This window comes from Schistocerca piceifrons, chromosome 1, assembly GCF_021461385.2.
Source record: "Schistocerca piceifrons isolate TAMUIC-IGC-003096 chromosome 1, iqSchPice1.1, whole genome shotgun sequence".
Classification (NCBI taxonomy): domain Eukaryota; kingdom Metazoa; phylum Arthropoda; class Insecta; order Orthoptera; family Acrididae; genus Schistocerca; species Schistocerca piceifrons.
In genome coordinates, this window is record NC_060138.1 from 466,889,711 (window position 1) to 466,914,045 (window position 24,335).

Here is a 24,335-nt window from a genome sequence, read left to right on the forward strand (position 1 = left end):
CATTGTTATATGGGTTATGTTTCAACGTCAGTTACAGTTTCCGGCCGAATGTCCTTCCCACGGCCACTTACTCCCCCGAGAAGGAATTCTCGTACCATGTGAGGAGGTTTTATAAATGTCTGCGTAGCTTGTATCCGTGGCGGGACGTGGGTACGATCCCGTATTCACTTAGTGGGGTACGGCCTAAAAGCCACATCCTGGCTGGCCGACTCACCACCCCTCATCGTTAGTCCGCGACGCCATTTCGATTCAGGGCATACTCCCTTCCCAGGGTTAACATGCTCAGATATCAGGGCGGATCGTTCATGAGACGGAATCGACGCAGAGATTTCGTGGGAAGAAAGTGCAATCGTTTGCTTGCGAAACGTCCAGCAACTACAGTGTGCCAGAAAGGAGAGCATTAACGACATTTAGCTATCTTTGCGAAACGAAACTGAGTGTGCGACCTTTTACAGACAGTGTGCCAATGGCCGTGCGCGGCGCCTGCACGAGTAATGCTTAAGAGCGGTCCCGCCCCCCTGCCTCGCTCGCTGGCCCGTCCCGTTCCTGGAACAGACGCCACCGGCCGACTGGCACGACCAACGGCTCAGCCGAATGCCCTCAGGATTACCGACCGCTCCACATGCCCACACAGGCCTTCAATCCGCAGCGTCCCTAATGAATGATCTCTGGGCGCGGGGCGATTTCCTCAAGTAAAGTACACCGGTCCTATTACCGACTGCTGCTGCTGTCTGTCAGGGGGGAGTATTATTAATGGCACTGCCGTCTCTCCACGCAACAGCCATTACGACACCAAGTGCTTGAACAGCTAAAACCGATTGTTGAACGCTAGCTAAGACCCGGAGCAAATTGTACCTCCTACACTGGCGGTCTCTGGAACCTGAAAAATACACGCGTTATCTGAAAGTACAGCCAAATATTATAAAATAAGGTACATGACCGCCGCCGCTCCGCTAGTTTTGTCCTACTAGTTTGTTAGATGCCAGAATTCGGAAACACACAGTAAATTGTTTCCGATTGTAGACGAACTGAAAAAATGAATAGTTCAGAAGTTCTTCTGTGTGATAAAACTTAAAAAATTGAATTCTTTTTAGGACGTTTGCACAATGCATCATGTGGAACTACGAGGGTGAGTCAAATGAAAACCGTAAATATTTTTTTAAATATTATTTATTGTGCAGAAGTGGTACAAAGCTGTATCAATTTTCAACATTATCTCCCCCACGCTCAATGCAAGTCCTCCAGTGCTTACAAAGTGCATAAATTCCTTTAGAAAAAATTATTTTGGTAGTCTGCGCAACCACTCACGCACCGCGTGGCATACCTCTTCATCAGAACGTAACTTCTTTTCTCCCATTGCGTCTTTGAGTGGTCCATACATATAAAAATCACTTGGGACAAGGTCAGGTGAGTATAGTGGATGAGGAAGACACTCAAAATGCAGCTCCGTGATTGTTGCAACTGTTGTTCAGGCAGTGTGGGGCTTTGCATTGTCATGTTGCAAAAGGACACCTGCTGACAGTAAACCACGTCGCTTTGATTTGATTGCTGGCCGCAGACGATTTTTTTAGGAGATCTATGAATGATGCACTGGTGACAGTGGCCCTTCTAGACACGTAATGCTACAAAATGACTCTTTTTCGTCCCAAAAGAGGGTCAGCATGATCTTCTCTGCTGATGGTTCTATTCGAAACTTCATTGGTTTTGGTCATGAGGAATGGCGCCATTGGAAGTGAACCCAGGTTTCGTCCCCAGTAACAATTCTTGCAAGGAATCCATCACCTTCTCGTTCAAAGCGCCAAAGAAGTTTTTCACAATCATCAACACGTCGTTCTCTCATTCCAGGAGTCAGCTGCCGTCGCACCCATCTCGCAGACACTTTGTGAAACTGGAGCACATCGTGCACAATGTGGTGTGCTGATCAATGACTAATCTGTAAACATGCTGCAATGTCATTCAGTGTCACTCGGCGGTTTTCCTTCATTATGGCTTCAACTGCTGCAATGTTCTGTGGAGTCACAACTCGCTGTGCCTGACCTGGACGAGGACCATCTTCCACTGAAGTCACACCATTTGTGAACTTCCTACTCCATTCGTAGACTTGCTGCTGTGACAAACATGCATCACCGTACTGAACCTTCATTCGTCGATGAATTGCAATAGGTTTCGCACCGCAAAAACCGAATAATAGAACGCTGTTCTTCCCTGGTGCAAGTCGCAAGTGGGGCGGCCACCTTTATACTGGTACTCCGACTGTATGTGTGCATCAAACTATGCTGCCACCTGCAGGCCATTCTGCACGCTGTTTGTAGCACGCTTACCAACTTACAGGATAAAAGCGCGAAATTTCGATTTGTTATTACAGATTTAAGGTTTTCATTTGATTCACCCTCCTAGAACCTTAAATCTCTTCTGAAAACGCTGGTGCTAAGTTAATGACAAATTAGCGTCCACGTACAGATTGGCAGCGGCAAGAAAAATGTTTCCGAAGAAGAGAGATTTGTTGACATCAAATATAAACTTGTTAGGAAGTCTTTTTCTGAAGTTATTCGTCTGGAGTGGAAGTGGAACATGGACAATAAAAAGTTTAGGCAATAATAGAAGACAGACTTTTGAAATGTGCTGCTCCAGAAGGATACTGAAGATTAAATGGGTAGATCGCGGAACTAATGACGAAGTAGTGAATACAATAGGAGGGACTAGAAACTGGCGGCAAAACTTGACTAGATGAAGGGACCGGCTAATAGGACACATTCTGAAACATCGGGTGATCAAAATTTTAGTGTTGGTGGGACGTGAGACCAACAGATGAGTACAAGAAGGATGTATGTTGCTGTAGCTATTCGGGAATGAAGAGGCCTGCACAAAATAGTCTAGCACGGAGAGCTGCATGAAACCGGATTTCAGCTTAAGACCAGAACAACAACAACAACGCAATTTTTATCTGAACTGGTACAGGCTCACGAGCTATCCTTGCAGTATGTTACTTGAGCAGCATTGTAACAATTATCTCAGTCTCATCCCTAACAAATTTCAGTTAGGGTTAAATCATAAAGTAGTTTATGGTTCCTCCCAAAGTCTAAAAAACTTCTTATTTCAGACTAAGGTCACGCAGATAGGCTCATGTCTCAATAAATTCGTACAATTATTACTTAATATAAATTCCGTTTAACCTTTACACGTCGAGTCTGATATGTTGGAGAGCTGACAACCCTGCTGGTGGTATTTTTATCGCGGAAACTATGACCAGGCCCAAACTTTACTTTCGTGATCATTGTACCAAGATTGTTTTTCATTTTTTTGGTGAAGAAGAGAATCTGTGCTTCTTTACGCGCTGATGTTAAATTTCTGTTTCTTGAAAGCAGAGTAGATGGATGAACGATAGTGAGGTTAGTGATTTCGTGCAGTGGCCATTATATGCAGTTAAATAATGTTTATTTTCAGAAACATTTTCCCCATTCATCCTTGTTTGATTCTTATTCTTACTACTTAGAAATTCGGTACAAAAAATTTTAGCTATGCTTCTGCTTAATATTACTCTGGTTCAAAGTGTAAGCTGATAATAATTCCGGGATTCGGCAGTGCTGCGTATATTGTATCTGGTCTCTGTTTATCAAAAGTGAAATGTTGTGCCATCATGACATACTGGTTTCACAGTCACTTTCGCGTTGTCCTTTTATACATTGCTGCACCAACATTCTGCCGTGGCCCCTTCAGGCAAAATGAAGGTGAAAAAATTAATGATTTAAGTTTGGTCAGTGTCGAAGTCATTCTTCTGCTGCATACTTTTGAAATGTTATCATCGTGAACGGGGATCTGACGCTTTCAGTGTGCTTCTCTACTATTATTGCGAAGATTTCCACCCCTTAAAGGTGTTGGCTGTGCATGGAAGCTAAGCTAAAACGTATATAGCGTCGTACTTCACTTAGGGGATTTCGACGATAGCGAATACCATGCAGGGTATATGAAATAAAATTGAGCTATATGAAATAAAAGCGTGATAACTTCTGAACAGTTGGCGTTAGGACGTTCAAACTCTGTGAGATGTGCAATGTCCAGTCACAGAATAATCGGTGAGATATTCCTTGACAGCACTGTGACTACCGAATTGTACATAAAGGTTTTGGAAGATGATTTCATCCCCTGATTTCGACAAGATGTGGTTTATGCAAGACGGATCTCGACCCCATCGAAACAGGAGAGTGTTCAATGTCCTGGAGGAGCACTTTGGGGACCGCATTCTGGCTCTGGGGTAAGTAGAGGCCATTGGCATGGGCCTTGATTGGCCATCCTATTCTCCGGATCTGAACACATTTGACTCCTTTCTGTGCGGCTATATTAAAGAAATGGTGTACAGCAATAACCACAAAACCATTGCTGAGCTGAAAACAGCCGTTCAGGAGGTCATCGACAACATCGATGTTCCGACACTTTAGCGGGTCATGCAGAATTTCACTATTCGTCCGCGCCACATCACCGCCAATGACGGCAGGCATATGGAGCACGTCATAACCTAAATCCGAATATCTGCAGTGACGTCTACATGTTGAATAAAGTGTGTGCACGCCGTAGCTAGTAACAGATTAACGTTTTTTTTTCATGTAGTTTCAATAATTTTCACCCTGTATGTTCTCCGTACTACCGCGTTCCCAAGTCGTAAGTGGTAATGACGCACTGACTGTGCTAAGATTTCCGATTGGATTCCGTACTCTAGCACTGGTCGTAGGATATAATTAGTGTAGACTTGTGGACTCATTCCTGCATTTTTTGACTTCTAATAAAAGGAAATGAGATTGTTACTAAATAACCTGTTACTTGCAAGGGAGCATTGAAGGAAGTTCATACTTAACATGTGCTCTTTTGAGAATCTGGAAGAAGTTTTGTTCACAAATCATGTGTGAATCCTATCTCAACGAAACATTAACTGCCTTCCCCCACCTTATTGTGAAATACGCCCTGCAATCTACTCATGCTCCTTTCCCTCACCAAGGCACGACTCTTCTTGTGCATCCCTATCCAACAGCTCAGATGGGGATCGGATTCTCAACATTTTCGTGCCACATGCTTTTCAGTAGTGCATCCTCCATAAACCCGCATACCTACTACTCATTTCTGTCTGATAGCAACATATCTCAGTTTTCGTCACTTCTTATTCCCTAACATTCTCACCACCGTCACCAAGAATCCCGAAAGACAGTAGAAGATATTAATTTCTTATTGTGTTCATTGTGCAGGAGCCACTCTTTGGAGAGGGTAAGGATGAATTACTTAAAAAAAATGTTTATTCAAAAGTTGAGTACGTTGCTGTGATGTCTGCGCACAGCCTGCACACAGACCCAGAGCGAGATATTGGTGTGAGTGTAGTTCATACGGCGAGGATTGCTGACTGATGGACGCCTTGGTAGACTTTCGGTCTCAATCTCCTACCAATAGAAGTGTTGGAGGGGATCACGTTTGGTCTGGGACGCGGGAATCCGAGGCATGTATCCTTCGCTCTCTCGACTTTTGGCTTTGCGATCCGCTAGGAAATTCCTCTCCTGCTATCCTACGTTCCATTCGGGACTGGGGCCATAACCTCCAAAGCGATGGCGGCTTCCTTAGGTGCGCTGTCTGTAGTCCCTACTGAGGAATAAACGACCTTTGGGTTCTTAGCAGATTTTGCTAGCTTCTGTTCCATGATGCAACTACACCAGATGTCCGCATGAAGACCCATTCTCGCACCATCCTGAATATCACAAAATTTTTGCCTTTTAGCTTTTAATAAAAACTCAGAGAGTGTCAACATTTATTAAACTTTTGATCCATACTTATTCTAACATCTCCTAACGTTTTCTTTAATTATGTTTGTCTATCTTAAAGTTTACTGTCTTAGGAGCGGATGTAGCATCTCCCTCCGCGCCAGTGACAGGCAAGGGACTGAAATAACTAAATAGGGAGAGAAGGAATCCGGACTAGCCTGGCAACAAGTAACAATGGCCACTGTTCTTTGCCCCTAGGTGAACCGGCCGCTGACGATGAAGAAGGAGGGCATCCAGACGCGCAACCGGAAGCTGTCGTCCAAGTCTAAGAAGAAGAAGGGTGGCGGCGGCGGGTGCCTGTCGCTGGGCGGCGTCATGTCGGATATGATGAAGCCGCTGGACGCGGCCAAGGGCGGCGCGGCCGGCTTCGGGGCGGCGGCGGCGGCTGCGGCGGCGGGCGGCGGCTTCGGCGGCGGGCACCTGCACGCGATGCCGCACTACATGTACCACCACCAGCACCAGCAGGGCTTCATCAACCACCACCACCAGCACGCCGCGCCGCCGGGCCCGCCGCCGGCGCCGCCCCACCCCGCCATGCACCACCACCACATGGCGCCCCTCGGCGGCCTCGGGCTCGCCGCCTCCTCAAACGGCATGGTGAGCGTCTCCTTCACTCCCTCAGTCTCCATTGCTTCTTTCTTTGCCAGGCGCTGCTTAAGATCCAGAACCTTTACCTCAGTATTCATACCCCACGGTTAAATCCAGTAATACACCGAGGTGACAAAAGTATACCGCTAATACTGTGATGGACCTCCTTTTTCCCGGAATAGTGCAGCAGACCGACGTGGCATGGACTCAAAAATTCGATGGAAGTCCACTGCAGAAATATGACGCATGCTGCCTCTACAGACTGCGACAGTGTTGTCGGCGCAGGTTTCTGTGCACGAACTGATCTCTCCATTACGTCTCATGTTCGACGATCAGTGTGGCCGAATTGTCTGGAGTGTCCTTCAAACGATTCGTGAACAAGTGTGTCCCGATGATATGACGCATTGTCATCCGTAAAAATTCCATTATTTTTTGGGAACGTCAAGTCTCTGAATGGCTGCAAATGGTCTGCAGGTAGACGAACATTTCCAGTCAATGATCGATTCACGTCTCCAGGTAGCCGAACATAACCATTTTCAGTCAATGTTCGGTTCGTTTGGACTAGAGGACCCAGTTCATTCAATGTAAATGCAGCCTACGGCATTATGGACCGACTACCAGCTTGCACAGTGTAGTATGAATAATTTAGGTCCGTAGCTTCGCGGTGTCTGTGCCATACTTGAACGGTGCCGTCAGCTCTTACCAACTGAAATCAGGACTCATCTGACTAGATCACGGTTTTTCATTCATCTAGGGTCCCAAAAATGTGGTCACGTGCCCAGAAGAGGCACTGCAGGCGATGTCGTGCTGTCACAGTCCATTAACGGCAGATTTCGCCGTACTGTCCTAAAGGAGACGTTCGTCCTACATCCCACATTGATTTCTGCGGTTATTTCACGCAGTGTTGCTTGCTTGTAAGCACTGACAACTTCCAATGCAAATGCTGCTGCTTTCGGTCGTTGAGTGAAGGCCGTCGGCCACTGCGTTATCCATGGTGAGAGATAATGCCTGAAATTTGGTATTCTCAGCACGCTCTTGACCCTATGGGTCTCGGAATACTGAATCGCCTAACGATTTTTCAGAAGAAATGTACCATGCGACTAGCTCCAGCTACCATTCCACTTTCAAAATCTGTTAATTCTCCCGGCCATAGTCACGTTGGAAACCTTTTCGCATGAATCATCTGAGAACAAATGGTAGATACGCCAAAACTGTCCTTTTATACTTTGCGTACTTCGTGGTACCGCCATCTGTGTATTTCCGTATCGCTATGCCATGACTTCTGTCACCTCATTGTATAGGCACTGAAGAATTTATAATGAAGGTAATGCTCAAACATTTAGTTGCTGTTTTATTCAGTTTCAATGCGGGGATGCAGTCTTCCTCATATTGTTCTTCTTTTCTTTCTTTTCCGGTGCTTGAACAGCCCGGGCCTTGTCCACCATTAGTTGCTCCAGTCATGTCTCGACTTCGCCAGCCCTCTCCAGTCCCGTCTTCACATCATCCAGCTTACGCAGTATTGGTCCCCCTACTGAGTGGCTATCCTCTGGTTTTGCAGTTAGTACCTTCTCCGGCATTCACCTTTCCCCCATTCTTCGCACATCCTTCAAGAAGCGTAGCCTTCGTGCTTTCACAACTACGTTGAGTGGTGGATTTTTCGAGAGATCACATAGTTCTGCATTGGTCCCAATTATCCAGGTACCATTTTCATCTACTTCTCCACGCATCTAAGACATTTCTGTTTTTTTATGTTGTTGTCCACGTTTCGGAGTTTCGAACCCATAACAACTAGTTTTGTACTCATTTTGTAAACTCTCTTCTACAGCTGTTTTGGAATGTTAAGGAAGCTGTTATGGCACCTTTTACCTGCTCATATTCTTGCCTTTATCTCTGTTAATGCCATATTATTCTCCGTAACCATACCTCCAAAATACTCAAACAAGTTTACTCTTTCAAATCCTTCATACAGGTCAGCAACTGTCCACTTTGTTTTGTTTCTGGTGTTGATCATATGTTTAGTTTTTTCTTTACTCATGACCAAGCTAAGTGCAGTCACTTCGTTTTCCAATACTACATAGTTTTCCAGCAAATATTTTCTGTTTCTACAAGCATGGCTATGTCTTTCTCCCTTAATATTTAATCAGTAGTGGAGGGTATTGTACTTCGGAACGCTTTTCCGATTTTCCGCCTGCAGCCATTTTTAAATGATAACAATCATTTTGTGTGTTCCCTAGCATTTGTCTGAAATTACAAAAATTACTCTGAAAAAGTAAGGCTTATACAAACTTGAAATGCTGTCCCAAAGAGCAACATTATCATGTACCTAGGAACAAACATTCTATTCAAATTTGAAATGATTGCAGTCGAGAAAAATCGTAATAATACTGTATTTAACAGACTTTGTATTACATTGTTATTCAGCTACACACCAGTAATTTGTAAGCTAAATGAAATTGAAAATTGTGAAATTATCAAAAATCAATTACAAGTTAGAAACAGAAACGAAGCCAGTCGGCAAGTAACACAATTTTCCAGCTTCAGGAAAGGCAGAATTGTTAAGACATTAAACAAACGCTATTCATTTTCAGTGTGATCCATGATGCACAATATTCCGCGTACAACACTATCCCCTACGTCAAAGAATCAATGACGCAAAGAAATGGAGGGTTCAGAAGTCGGCTTAAAATTCAGGGTGAAAGAATATCCATGAAGTGATTAGCTGCTGACATCGCCATCCTCAGTGAAAATGAACAAGGATTACAGGATATGTTGAATGGAATAAACACTCTACTGAGCACAGAATAGGTATTAAAAGTAACCCGGAGAAAGATTAAAGTAATATTGGTTGGCAGAGGTGATGTCAGCAACAGATTTAACATCAGAGTTGGACACCATCAAGTACACGAAATGAAGGAATTCTGCTATCTTGATAACAAAATATCGTATAACAGATGAAGCGAGGAGGACATAAAAAGCAAAGTAGCACAAGCAAAGAGGGCATTCGCGGTCAGAAGTAGTCTGCTAGTATCAAACATCGACCTTGATTTGAGGAAAACATTACAGAAGAGAAATTCGTGACAAGCCGCACCACATCATCAGAGGACTGACACAAACACAGACATACACATACACTCTCTCCCTCCCTCCCTCCCTCCCTCCCTCCCACCCTGCCAACCGGGTTGTAACGATGCGCACCACCTCACACCGACGCTCGTAAACCTCCTTCTGTGTTTTAGGTCTGAAAATTCAGCAGAAACCAGCCACTGTATTTGAATAATAAAAAAAAAAAGTGGTCTAGACTTCTTTTTCAAAAAATTGTATGGCAAGATGACTGTTAGCTCCCGTGATACAATGGCGCATGATTGTACAAAGTTCCAGATGTTACAGCGTTGTTATCAACTTATCGCGGTCCGGTTGATTCTTCAGGTGTCATTGCCGTAGGTAATTTGTTTCGATCCATATTAACTAGCTGTTGCTCTATTAACAGGTGTGGAAGAGTACTTTGCACTCGAAACTTTTACGGCTTCACTGCAGCCGCTGATATAAACCAGGATGTCTAATTCCGCATCAGCCGCACGTGTTTGATTCCATGGGAGCCGGCATCAGACTAGTTTGTTTTCAAGTGGCATCAGAAGGCCATAAACAAGCGGAATGTTACAAAAATGAAGTCATTGTGTCATCCAATTACCTAGAAACACTATTAGCATACCTGGTTAACCAGCGTCCGCCCTACTCTAATTACTTACTCTACCACTTTGCTACATGCAAAGGCTTTGAAACACGTGCAACGAATAAATAACTGGGTGAGAAAAATAGATTGTTTTACTGGTTGTTCTAGTCTTCATGCAACAGTCACAGGGAAAACTTTCAACAACTATATGTTCTTGCATTAATGTCAACTACAAAACATGGATAAATGATATGGAAATGATCGTATAACTACAAATGACCATTTAACGAATTGTCTGTTGCAAGAATAAATACATCCTTCACGTTCAAATGTCTAGCCAGCTTCCCAAGTCGCTCACATCTAAATGCTTAGTGATGATATCATCGATGGTCGCTCGATCGGAACATTCTCTAGTCTTGTTCGTAAAATTTATGCCTCGTTGCTACATGGTCGACAAATGTAGTTCTTGCTTCACAGATACGAATGTATGTTTCGCATGAGATACCATGGCATATTTTTTTTTTACGTCGAAATTGTGGTAAGAGATTTGAAAAGGTACTCTTGCATCACTGGGTCTGATTGAATCCATTTTTCAATACTGTGTGGCGATGCCTATAACTCAACTTGTTTTGCCCTTTTAGTTAAATGAGGTGAACTCACAGATCAAGTACGGATATTCAAATAACTTTTTCTGTCTTTGAATGGTGGTATAATATTTGTTTTACTACTGGTTATTCGAATTTTGAGCATTTATCGTCATTTGTGTGTCTTTCTGAACTTAATAATATTGCGTCCTTAACAGTATGCAACATTCGATTGCTCATAAGGTTGACTTTCTCTTTTGTGTTAGCATAAAATATATTTTCCCTAATGTTAAATACAGTTTTAGTTTTAAAGATCCGTAAGCAAAAGTAGAGCGATTTTTGTACAGGTTGTCACAAGTATTGGAAAATACCGGTCTCGCGGCGATGAAAGTTAGACGAAACTTAACACTTAAGCTTGGCTTGTACCGATGACAGCTCATCTTCGTCTTACTCTTTAATAACGCAGTAAACATTCATTGTCTTTTTGGAGCGGTAGTGGTAACTCCAAACAACGACCTTTTCTGCAGATTCTGAATCATAATTTATCTCCATATTTAAAACGGCACGTTAGTTTTCGGTTTTGTAAGAACTGGAAGCATTGTACAAGTAGCTCATCTCCTTAACCGAATCAAAATATCAGTTAGTGAAAATGTGACACATAATTAAAATGTTTAGATATTTTAACAGTGATTTAGAGAGGAAAGGAATGCAAATAAGTGACACGTTGGTTTTGCTGATGAAATGTTCAGTTTCTGATCCATTACCTCTGAACAAATTCTGGCACTGCAGTCCGGAACCGCGGGACTGCTACGGTCGCAGGTTCGAATCCTGCCTCGGGCATGGGTGTGTGTGATGTCCTTAGGTTAGTTAGGTTTAAGTAGTTCTAAGTTCTAGGGGACTTATGACCCCCGATGTTGAGTCCCATAGTGCTCAGAGCCATTTGAACCTCTGAACAAAACGCTTGGGCTATGTCTGTTTTCCCTTCACTTCTTTCATATCTGAAGCAAGTGTGTTAGTGCCGCTACTTGCTACCTTGCCTAACGCCGCTTTAACCATCGCTGTGTCTGCTGCGGTTGCATTCTAACATTTCTGCCACCCTTAACAACAATAACGAAGATACTAACCATAGCGCATGGGAATTCATGATTGTGAAGTTCTGCTACCTTTGTTTGCAGATCCAGTGGGATATTCGTAATACGAACAATCTACAGAAAGTCAATGTAAGTAATCACTTTCGAATCTCCTACATTGTTAGCTGTAAAATTATCATGAAAAAAATTCTTATTCCGTCCGAATCACGTTTCCAGAGAACTAAACAAGTACTAAATTTCCGTGTGTTTACGTTGCACGAGAGTTGACACTTATACAATGTGCGCTGATGCCTTCTTTTAAAATCAGGACTAAAAACAACTCGTTATAGCCTAAGAAAGCATCCAGTAAATTAAAACCTTTTGCGAAGTCCGTACATTATTTATTCTACGTTGTTATGAACTTTCAGAGAGATTAAAACTGTTTCCTGGAAGAGCACCTGAACCTTGTCTTCTTCTCTTGCATCTCATTTTCTTACTTTCCCGCACTATAAGCCTACCTTACGAGCGACTACATTCAGCTTTCCTGATTTCAGTACGACGCTACAGGTCCAACACACTGTTTTAACTTGTCTGATGAATGGATTACAGCATACACTCTACAGAATGAACAGTTAACACGTCCACACAGAGTCAAATTCAACTAGATGACGAAGTTATGCACATTATCTCTTAGACTAACTGAATCTTTGTAATTGACTAATATTTTTGTTTTTGTGTTTTGCAGATTCAGTGGGATATTAGGAATGCAAACAGCCTGCAAAGAGACAATGTAAGTATTTAGTCCATTCTCGTTATTCATTTAAGCATAAGATTATTATCAGAATGAATGCATCATATTTACAATTTTCGGGACTCAAATGATCTTAACTAAGAACATAGAACTAAAAATGTAAGACTCTCATACAAATTCAGATAAAACGAAAAGCTTGGCGACTGGTTGCTTGACACAGACCATTGCCTCCAGGAGTTAACGTGTTCACTTATTATCTCGTGTTAAAGCTGTCAGGTGATCTGCGACTTCCTTCGGTTTCTCGACTAAAAGTTTCTAGTTACCAGTTAGCTGTGCTCGTTGACTCAGCAAACAAGCTGTCACATCTTCTCATCATGCGTTCTCATACACCCTATTTTATCAGCCATTCTGTCCGGCCTATTCATTTGGTAACATCTTTCTGCTTCTGAATGTACAGGTTCTCAAATCCGCTTTTCTTCCACGTACTGCTGCATTTCTGCCGAGTAGTTTCAGAGATTTCTTCTTGACTTTCATATATTACTTTCTTTGCTGTTTATTACTGTTTAACTACCTTCATTCATTCAACCGTATCCTTCAAAATTATGATTCATAAGGGATTGCTACTGAACTTTCGTCACTGGTCACCTACTTCTGTCGTCTCGGGAGTGGTGTCGGCGCTGCAAACCGAGCAGCTCACAGATACTTGTTTCGAGACCCGCGTTTCTTCAAATAGGCAACAAATAAACATAAATAAATAGAGGAAAACGATAAACTATGACTATGGAACTGCTGTTTACAGAAAAAAAGGAGAGTGAATTATTTCCATTAGTGTTGTTCGTCAGTTGTTCCCTTCATGTGCTAAAAAACGAGTCGCAATGACTGTAAACAGATACAGAAAATAACCTGTGTAAGCTATAACGTCAGCTGCAGTTGAGACTGCGTGCTGAGATGGAGTTGCTAACACGAGCATTTGCCCCTGTGTTGCAGACCAGCTGGCGGGCAGAGTACACGTGATAACTCGGGCCGCAGCCGCCGGACTTCGCCGCTGCCCCCGACGCGGCGCTGTTTCTCGGCGGAGACAACCCCCTATGGCTACCGCCGCCATCGGACCTTCTCCTATGACGAGGATCACCTGTCACCCCGCAACAATACTGTTGAGGTTTCCTGGAAGCGCTGAAACGAGAGTTTTGCGGGACCCCTTGTGATACCCAATCGTGACTAAAATATCGTCTAGCTCTGGTACTGCGACAATGAAAACATTTGCTGTCCATTGTGCGTAGACAAAGAGACAAAAACGACTGCAGTTCGTCGGTTCTGCCGCGTGCAGCTCTAAAACTAAAAAAGTTAACCAAGTACAAAGAGTTGAGAAAAGATATGTCTATCAGAGCAAAGAGATTGTGAGTTGCCCCTCTCTGTTCCCGCTCCCTCCCAATGGACGCCGTGGACGTGACTACGTTTTATGTGTGCAATCAACATATTTCTTAATATCTATATATCTAAATATAATAAGCTAGTGTAAAGAGAATTGACTAAGAATTGTGAAACAAGCTAAAAAATGAACGAAATTAAGTATCAGGTTTATTGCAGACGATTTCACGACTTTATATTTTGTATGTGTTGCAGAATTTGTTTTTAAGCAATGTAACAAGCAAAAATGCAGCCAAAACTTTCCTGTTTGTCTTGTTAATTTTGCGAAAAAGAGACGGAAATGGCGATGGTCATTACATAGATTGTTGTAGTGCTTTAAGTAACAATACAAGTGTGTCCTCTTGTTGTTGATAATGGAAATTGAGTCACTGTTTTGAATCAATTGTACGCACTTACCGTTTAAACAATATTCATTACGATAGTATTAAAGTTTCTCTCTTTATACAAATAAAAACCAATCTTCAAGGCGTGTGCGCATGTCTTTCGTCGTTTTAGTCACCGTTACGTTTGTACGATGTGAAGAATACTGAAGATAACAAATTTACTTCATATGTACACTAATATTTTTGTGATGAAATATCAAACACACACACACACACACACACACATATATATACAAATGAAAAGAGAAAAACACTGAAAATGTATCTGCTACATTATGGATCAGCCGAGTTGTTATTTATTGAAATTGATGTATTACACAGTACTATTAATTTTCATTCGTGTAGCATATTCAGGAAGTTGAATCCATTTTGTTTTTCTCAAGGCTATAACTTTCTAGTCTATTCACGTAAGTGCAACCGACAGAAATGACAATATTCTCCCTTTCAGCGATGTGTACTCAGTGCATAAATTTCACACACACAGTTGTTGCAGCAACGCACTTTCCTTTTACTCCTAATTGGTTAAGCATTCGTTTTTCGGAACTCACTGTTGTTAGGCCAAGAGTTCCTTAAATTCCTGATGCACATAGACAGAATTAAATCTCAAATTTATCCATCCCTGATGAACGTTTTATTCTCCGTTACTGAAATAATAAACTGGAAATGGATAACACATACATCAAAATCTACAGCATCAGGCTGGGGGTCTCTTTGTTTGATTGTGCAGAAATTATCAAAATATGCATTTATTTATTTACCACTGGTGCCATTTGAGCCTTCATTAAAACAATAATTCAATACAATTTTAACATAATCAGCAGCAAATGCTTCCATATTTTTGTACTTAGTCAAAAATGTTATATTGTTGCCAGTAAACTAAAAATATTGATTTTAGTTTGCTTGCACACGTAACTGGAAGTTTCAACGGATGCTCATTGACCACTAATGCAAAATAACCATTCACAGAGGTTTTTGTGTTTTCTGCACATATAAAGAAAAGCTTAATATTGTTGAAAACTGAGAGAAATTAGAAAACTCTTAAGCTAGCATAATGATGTATAAACTGAATTGTAAAAATCAGCTGCAAAAACCAACTGACAAAACAGCAACATTTAGAAATTGCACTGAGTGAGAGGATAGCCATTCGGACAATGGCACTAATAACCTATGTCACGTCATGGTGTAACTCTACAAGCAAGCAAGAAAGAATGAATGTGAAGACAGAACTAACATCTCTGTAATGATTATGTCTTTCCAGTAGTAGCTCTAACGACTACTTACTCCTGAATATGCTCACTGAGTGAAATGGCCGAAGAGTATTATTTCAAATATTTCGATGTTGTGTTGTTTAAATAAAGTGTCATTTTAGTGTGGAAAGCGTGTACAGTATTTCTGTGCGTGAGATTCGGTGTGGTTGTTGTGTGAGCACTCTCACGGGTTGACCGTGCGCAACATTTGTGTGTCTTATTGTGGACGTTTTAGAACCTATGTATCTATGTATATTTACGCATACGCCTGTCTACATGTCACTGTATACTGGCTTATGTGTGTATGCGTGCATATATGTATATATATGTAATATCCCACCACCATGAATGTCTGAAGAATTGAAATTATGCATTTCCACCACATACTTTTTTTATTTAAAACATCATTCTTTGTAGCAATGTATATATGATTAAATATCGTGTAAAATGGCATAAAGCGAAAACAATCGACATCCTGTCTTTTATTAGTAAATCCTTAAATTTAAGTGCAGTCTCCTCTAGAAGCATAAAAATTCTTTGAAACCAGAAAGAAAATGGTTTTGTGATGTACGACAATTACATTCGGGGAAAAAGAAGTCATTCGTGTCTACATCGTATTATTTCAAACAGTTAAAGAGATTCCAGCTTTAGCTCATTTACGAAACTTAAATCGCCTTTATAGGAAAACAAAACAATTTTTTAACCATTATGACTTGTCATGATGCAAAATCCTTTTGACCTTTCTCATACGTTTTCCAGTTCAAATAGTTCGTAAAAGAACAAATCACATAAGAAATTATAAATGAGAAGCGTCCTTCACCATTTCAAAAGTAAACGCAAAAATTAACTACTCTGTACGCTATAGGAAACAGTTTTGTATCTTTCAACGCTTTTCACTCATTTTTCTCTAGCCACCTCCATAACACAAGTTTAATTTATTTTCTGATTTCATTTTTTAAATGATGTCATTCACTTCTTTGTGGTTAAATATTTTTCGGAAACTACAAAAACTGCTCTTGAAAAGTAAGCTTTTTCCACATGTGAAAAAATATGTACAACACGATCATGTACTTAGAAACAAATATTCTATCGAAATTCATTATTGTTGCATTCGATAAAATCTTGTGAAAACTGTGTTTAAATGTCTGTTACATTATTGCTCCACTGTATACCAATAATAAGTAAACGAAATCAAGTTAAGTAGAAGTTTTATCAAAAGCCAGTTAAAAGTTGAAAATACTTTTGAACAGAAGGTATTGGAAACTAACACAAATTTACATTTTCAAGACAAGTAGAATTGTTAAGACGTTGAGGAAGCTAAGTTCATTTGAAAATATTACGTGTTTCATGGTAGAAGACCCACTTCCATTTCAAGGTGCATGATGGCGCACGACCCACGAATTGAGGCGAAACTGTCCACATGTTACATAAATAAAAGCATATGGCATTTTATTCACCATAAAATTCTGTTGCTGAAGGATTAACGACACCTTTCAAATAGTTTTAATATATTATGCATCACTTACATATGTAGAACTAAAAATAATTACAAATGCTACACCCAACACAAGCTGGTATCTCACAAAAATAAAAACAGCAGAAAATGCCAGATATTGGTTACGATGGCCTCCAGAACATTTTTCAAGCATGTAACTCTAAAATCACCCACTAGTTGGAAATACCGAACAAAAAACAGGGTGTTTCAAGGTACACTGTTCTGAAGGTGCAATACTCTCCCTACAGTTTGCTACATACAAATGAGATAATATTAAAAGCTTTAGCGTTAGAAAATGAAAAAAATGGACACAAACCTTTTTCAGTTAATTCATCAACCAGACATCATTAATAAACATTGGGTGGTACCAAATACTACGAATGAAGTCGTTACTTCTTAAAAGTAAATGGGATATGAAGTTATTAATTAAAATGGATAATTAATGGAACTATCTGGTGAATAACAAATTAGAAAAGGAATTGGGTCAAATGGCTCTGTCATCAGTCCCCTAGAACTTAGAACTACTTAAACCTAACTAACCCAAGGACATCACACACATCCATGCCCGAGGCAGGATTCGAACCAGCGACCGTAGCGGTCGCGCGGTTCCAGACTGAAGCGCCTAGAACCGCTTGGCCACCACGGCCGGCGAAAAGGAATTCCGCGATATCCAGACTGTTGAGTTATTAACAGTACCTATGTCGAAACTGCGAGTATATGTATGATGCACTAGATTGAAACAAAAGAGACATCAGTAGTGGGTTGGCGCCCTCACAGAAAGCTTTCTTTAACAAACGATGTAAGTACGGAAGTGAAACACAGATTACGAAAATTTCGAAAAAGCAACTATTTGAAATGTACCTGTAAAGGAGAAAATTCAACAAAAAGTAGGTAGATAAATATTCATCTTGAAATTTTGCTTCCGCGTATCGTTCATTATACAGACCTGTATTTCATTAAAAGTGAATCTACGTTTGAGGATTCCACATTTAGCGAAACACAGTGTCCTCTTACGCACTGTTTCGTAATTATTTCGTCATTCTCAGTGGTTTCGTGTATTTTTAGTCAGCAGCACAATAGGTTGCTCGTGTTGCAGTGCGTCACTCACTCAGAAAAACTACAGTAACATACTCAAATATGGACGGCTAAAAATAACTAAAAATAATTCTAATACTTTGGATGAAGAATCGCGGTCATAACGTGTATTAAATCAACTCCTGCGTTAAATAAGCCAGAAAGCAACAGGAGAAGCCAAATATAGTGCTAACTGAACTAAGGAGACTAAGACTAAGCGTACCGCAACGCCATCGAATCATGGATACAAAATAATGAATAAGAAGCAATTGCGTTTTCCTGAAGGAGGGATACTCAGAAGATATTCTTTTAATGAACTTGTAGAGTGTAAAACGAAATGGTACAGGAAGGAATGAGGCAGGAGAGAAACTTATGGAGAACTTTAGCAAAATAAGGAACAGATCAGACACTCTTCTTACGCCCAGTAGTGGTTAACTCAGAGCTGGAAAAAGCTGAAGGGAGAAGAAATAAAAGCGTGAGAGTTAAGAACAGGTCGGTCAGTTTGTAGACGACGTGTGTACTGCGTACAGAGACAAGATTTGCATTGGCCAGGAAGAGAGGAGTACTGCATCACGCCAATCAAATTAATTACACGAAGACCTTCTGAATAATTTTTAGAATTTGTTTATTCCTTATGTTTCAAATTAAGACAAACGTTGACAGGGTTGATGTACCCCATGGTTATAACGTGTGTGAAAGGCTGAACCAATAATATAACCCTGAGTTGCAAGTAAATGATAAGTTTGTTGTTGTTTTTGTTGTGGTCTTCAATACGAATGCTGGTTTGATGCAGCTCTCCACGCTACTCTGTCCTATGCAAGCCTCTTCGTCTGCGAATGACTCCTACAACCTACATTCATTGGACCCTGCTTGTTGTATTGGTCCTTCGGTCTCCATCTCCAATTCTTAGCCTCCTCCCCCCTTCCTACCCCGTATACTTCCCTCCATTTCTAAAGTGACTAAGACTTTTTGCCAGTTCCGTGACGGCTAGAGAAGGAAATTTTTACGCACTTCATTCATCCTTTTCGATTTCCAGGTAAGTACTCGTCGCAGCATGCTCGCTATCTGCTTGGCCTTGAGGTCTATTTTACGATGCCTTTGATGATGAAAACGGGGGGGAGGGGGGGGGGGGACAGTCATGTGGAAAAGGAATGGTACAATTTCTATTTGAAGTGCTGCATATTTGGCATGCACAAATACATCAATCAGGTACTAAGAAGAAATGTATAGAAACTGTGGCTCAGTGATCATTTAAACACTCGGCAATAACATTTATTTTTGAAAAGAGCAAAGTTCAGACTTACAAAAAAAAAACAGGTTTTTTATGGGTAAGAATACGTTCACTGAATGCAATAGATTCTTCCACTGCCCTTGTTCTTCTGAAAATCATAGTTGGTGTTTTTTTGGTGTTGAGAGGGGTATAAGAGAAATGTACAACAGCACATTAGTAAACAATATGTATGTATTTATGAACAAAGCGTTTTAATGGTGATTAAACTTTAGTATATTTTGTTCCTTTATTTCATTCAACAGTTTAGTTTTATTATTCAATTTTGTCCAGTGCTTTCGTCAAAGTTTTACATTTGATAGCATTAAGAGGTATGCTTGATGAGATACAAAAGGAAAAAGACGACTAACGAAGAGGCTGGAAGAATATGTATCGTCACAAACACAAACATTTGTCGTTTAATGTAATTTTGGACAACAAATATGTTTTCTTAACTGCCACTCTGAAACTAAGTTGCACTGACCCAAAACGCTAATTACGTTGCTCTGACTCAAAACACTGTAGGTAATCAAGTACATGGAAACAAAAACTTGGTGAAGAAGTATTTAGTGGCTGCACTATGAGAGGATTTGTTACGAATGCGAGAGAGAGAGAGCTGTTGCATACAACATTCTCAACAGAGGAAACATTGCGTCCTAGAACCTTAGTCTTAAGCGTGGACAAAAATAAGTTTCTGTAGGTTGTTATACTGGAACGAGTCAGACTGATAGGGTCAGGGTCAAAAACGGCGTCTGTCATTGGTTATTGATACGGTTGAAAAGCTAAATTACAGAACAATTAACAAATGAATGAAATACCAAAGTTGATGATTTTTGCTCTACACCAGTACCGTCCTCTCCTAAGTATGCCTTCCCGCTTGCTGGTGAGTGTGCACGGTAGATACTGTTTACAAAATTAGTTGTGATCATCAGGTATCAGTCTACCCCTGTACTCTGCGAACCATGGGGTGTGGCGAAGGGCACATAGTGCAGAAGTATTATTTTACCCTCTCCTGACTGTTCTACTCCCTGATACCACGTGGGAGGCAAGTCTGCCGGAACTCGAATTCCGTGACCAAATTTCTTCAATCTAGGGGTCTTCGTCATTACATGAGACACCTCCAACTACCTGGACCAATCCTCACGAGGTTAAGTACATTTCAATGTGTCCATACACATTGTATGAGACGAAACGGGACCGAAATAACAGACCAGTTGTAAGATGCAGTCATAGTACAGTTTCATTACGTAGTAATCATAACGATCTGCTGTAGTCAAACACAAACTTTGACCTAGCACGAATCAGCTGCATAGTATACGTGTGAGTATTCAACAAGACTGAGGTAAGGCAATATCGAAATCTGATATGCACAGGCGCTGAAAGATTTCTCTCAGTTTCAGTGAGATGGCATACCGAATCATAACTCAAAAATAAGATTGTAAAATTATTATAATGTGTATCGTGTGAAAGTTAAAGAAGCAGGTGGAAACATTAAACCGTAACGTTGTGCCCGGATCAGAATGACAGAGTGATTGACAGCGAAGCACTGTTGGGCGTGGAAAGGCGCGATGTCGATTCCCCAGTGCGTGCGGGCGCAGTATGGTTGCAGCACTACGTTCTCACGCCGTCTTTGAACGTATTTTAACGGTATTGAGTTCCCTTTATAGGATCGTAATGTCGTTGTGGCTTAACAGGCGCACTCACGTGTGTAAAATGACATCGTGTTCCTGTCATTCTTATATCGAAACAAAAGCAACAGGTAGCGCAATAGTCTTTCACAATAATCAGAATAAATCTCGTTCAGTTGTATTCGACACGAGAGGCGTGTGAAAATGGATCTGAATCGTTCATGTAAACTCAATAACTAACAACATTAAAATAATATAAACTGCTTGAGTACTTACCAACCGCTGCAGTGTGCACGTAGAGTTTTATATTTGTGTACAGGAGTATTCCTTAATAATAAGATTAGATTTATTGTGCAAATGCAGTACACGCCGTTCCGTCAAAAATATGAAACACAAACACAAAAATAAAGACGAATGAAAGCAGAGGGTAAATGCCACTTCGTTCAGAATCATTTTATTCCTTGACATAGTAAACCCGAGCTCTGGTCATTGGACGAGTAACTGGAATTGCCCGACGACATAATTATATTTTCAATATTACTCTCTACACTCACTCCACTTTTCCATGCTTCTTTAACAAGCTTTTCTGTATGGCGTACAACATTATTCCAATTTTCTGGCGTTGTCTGTTCCAGTGCTTCCTCTAACACTCTTTGAATTTCTGCCGCAGTGAAGCTTTTGTGTTTCGTTGCCACGTAATTTTTAATCTGTATCCAAATCATTTCGATGGTGTTGACGTGCCAGTGGTATGGTGGACACCTAAGAAGCCTGTGACCACGTTCATTAGCTACCTCGTCCAGAACATACTGTTGAAACTGTCGATTTTATTTCCCTCTATGTGCTGTGCCTTACAAAGTCTTCCTGAATTTTTACATTGTGGCGTTTCAGTCATTCAACACTGTCGGCTTTTTTCGTTGGAGCTTTGTCTTTAGTAAATGAATGGTAGAGGGTGGGGGCGGGGGGAGGCATTATCCATTACAAAAATAGATGACCGATTTAGGTTTTCCAATAGTTGTCCCATGAACCACTTCAGAAAACTATCTCGGTTATGCATCTCCCCTTGGCAGTCGCTTGTTTTCCTTGATTTAAAAGTCCGCAGCTCGTGGTCGTGCGGTAGCGTTCTCGCTTCCCGCGCCCGGGTTCCCGGGTTCGATTCCCGGAGGGGTCAGGGATTTTCTCTGCCTCGTGATGCCTGGGTGTTGTGTGATGTCCTTAGGTTAGTTAGGTTTAAGTAGTTCTAAGTTCTAGGGGACTGATGACCATAGATGTTAAGTCCCATAGTGCTCAGAGCCATTTGAACCTTGATTTAAAAACGAGGAGAAAATTAGGCACGAAACAGATGCAGATCAATAGTGCAACACAATAGTTCTTGAGCCATTTCCACGGGAACAGCAGAACTTCTACATACGCCGTCATCTATCCAGTGTTTTCTGACGGAATGACCGGTGTATATCCAGGTTTCGTCGAGCCACACAGTGTCTTCAAACGGCACTTTGACGAAGTTCCTTGAAAATCGAGAACGCTACGCTGCAATTCATCTCTCGCCATTATAATTTTCCGTCCATTAATTTTTTTGTAGCGAAAACCGAGGGCTCTGACAACCATTAATAAAAACGCCTTGCTACCACTGAATAACTCTGCCTCTCGAAGAGTAACGCACTTTTTTTTTATAGTTGAATGTGAAACGTCCCCTTAGAAAACTTAATGAAATACTATGCAGATAAACCTCTTACATTATTTGATTTTCAAACAGCTGAGCAGAACTGAACATACTCAGACATTTCGCTCTTTACCTATTCTGATCAACACTAAACTGACACACAATATTTTTAGCGCAACACAATCTGACTTTCAATAATCCCTACAAATAATGGCCCTGACTAACATTAACCAATACCTTCCACAAATCACTTACCTCACAAAAATCTTCGTTACTCGAACTACTGCAATACAGCAAGCGCCACTACTGCCAGCTAAATAAAAGATTCGAACTACTGAAGGCACTAACTACTGATAGGCAAAGTTAGCAAATGAAAGATTTTGATAGAGAACAAACAATTTACTTACCTTAAAGGTGTTCAAAAGTCATAATATATATAGCAGTTCATGACATCCAGTCTCACAAATTTACTGTGTCTCTGAGGGACAAACGTCCAGATCATCTGCTCTCAAAACTCCGCCATTTCTCTCCCCACATCCACCACTGCTGGCGGCTCACCTCCAACTGCGCAACGCTACGCGCTGTTAACAGCCAACTGCTCAACACTACAATGGCGAATATTACTCCAACAATGCAAACCAACCACAGCCTTCACACAGCACAGTCAGTGATTTTCATATAGAGCGCTACATGGCGTTACCAACGTAAAAACCTAAAGAGCCTACTTACAAATGTTCTTCTCGAAACATACACATATGTGGCGACGAACAGCATGTTGTTGAAAAGGGTCTAAGTTTTTACGCGTGGTTTTGTGCTTCTCTTATTGCCGCGTGTCCACCATTTGTATGAACCAAACTCTCCCCATTCTGCACAGTATTTCTCCTTAAAATTTTGACGAAAGTATTTCTACATCTCTTTAAAGCGTCTGCATTTCTTTCGACTACCTTCATTAGAGGCAATAGAGTTGCATCATTGTCTCTCTCCATCTCGAAATATTCTCCCATCGGGAGCACAGAGTCACGTATCGGAGCATGAAAAACATGGGCAAATCGCTGAACTTTCCGTTTAACAGCCATGCTTTTTTGCATACTTCCACTACATGCTTCAGACATTATGTAGCGCAATATAAATTCGCCGCACAGAGAAATAAAGGACACAGCGAAACGGACCATAACTGTTTATGTTACCGGCCTCGAGCGTCATCTGCAACTGACTACAGTAGCCGCTATATGCAATACCAGAGAGATTTCACAACGGTGAACGAAACAGGAGATGCGGCCAAACGCATTCACTGATTGGCTGTTGCTATGGTAGCAGCCCTGTAAACATCTATGTCAGTCACTTTGTTATCCGAATATAAAGCAGGACGCTAAAAATTAAGTAGACAAATAAAGTTAAAAACAAAGAAACAGTAGTAAGAAAAGGTGAGGAAGGAAAGCTGTGGGCAGCTATTCTTAGTCGTAAGATATAATACTGAGACATGCGCTAGAGTATCAAGGCACTGCGAAGAACAGTGGACCGGAAGAATTTTAGAGCCAAGCAGAGATTGGAATATATACAACACTTTACTGAATTTAAGGAGGATATTGGATGTGTCACGTACGCTCAAGCAAAAACAGTTGCACACGACAGGACTGGACGAACCAAGGTAAAAAAAACCATTCGAAACAATGGTGCTTTAAAAAAGGGACA

The 24,335-nt window shown here is 41.2% G+C and overlaps 1 protein-coding gene and 1 long non-coding RNA gene across 2 annotated transcripts in view; both read left to right on the forward strand.

Moving 5' to 3' along the window:
* The window catches only part of LOC124739179 (GATA-binding factor C-like), a gene marked incomplete at its 3' end in the record, with an annotated part of 411,169 nt that extends 404,954 nt beyond the window's left edge, over positions 1-6,215 (forward strand). The window contains exon 4 of the mRNA XM_047248614.1: positions 5,997-6,215. Within this exon, the coding sequence (XP_047104570.1) occupies positions 5,997-6,215 (219 nt within the window). The remainder of the gene's footprint in view (positions 1-5,996) is intronic.
* Positions 6,216-6,248: 33 nt separating this feature from the next.
* LOC124794183 lies at positions 6,249-15,982 on the forward strand. The gene is made up of 4 exons (XR_007016583.1): positions 6,249-6,395; positions 11,816-11,860; positions 12,456-12,500; positions 13,449-15,982. It is a non-coding gene; the product is annotated as an uncharacterized LOC124794183 (long non-coding RNA).
* The last annotated feature ends 8,353 nt before the right edge of the window (positions 15,983-24,335 follow it).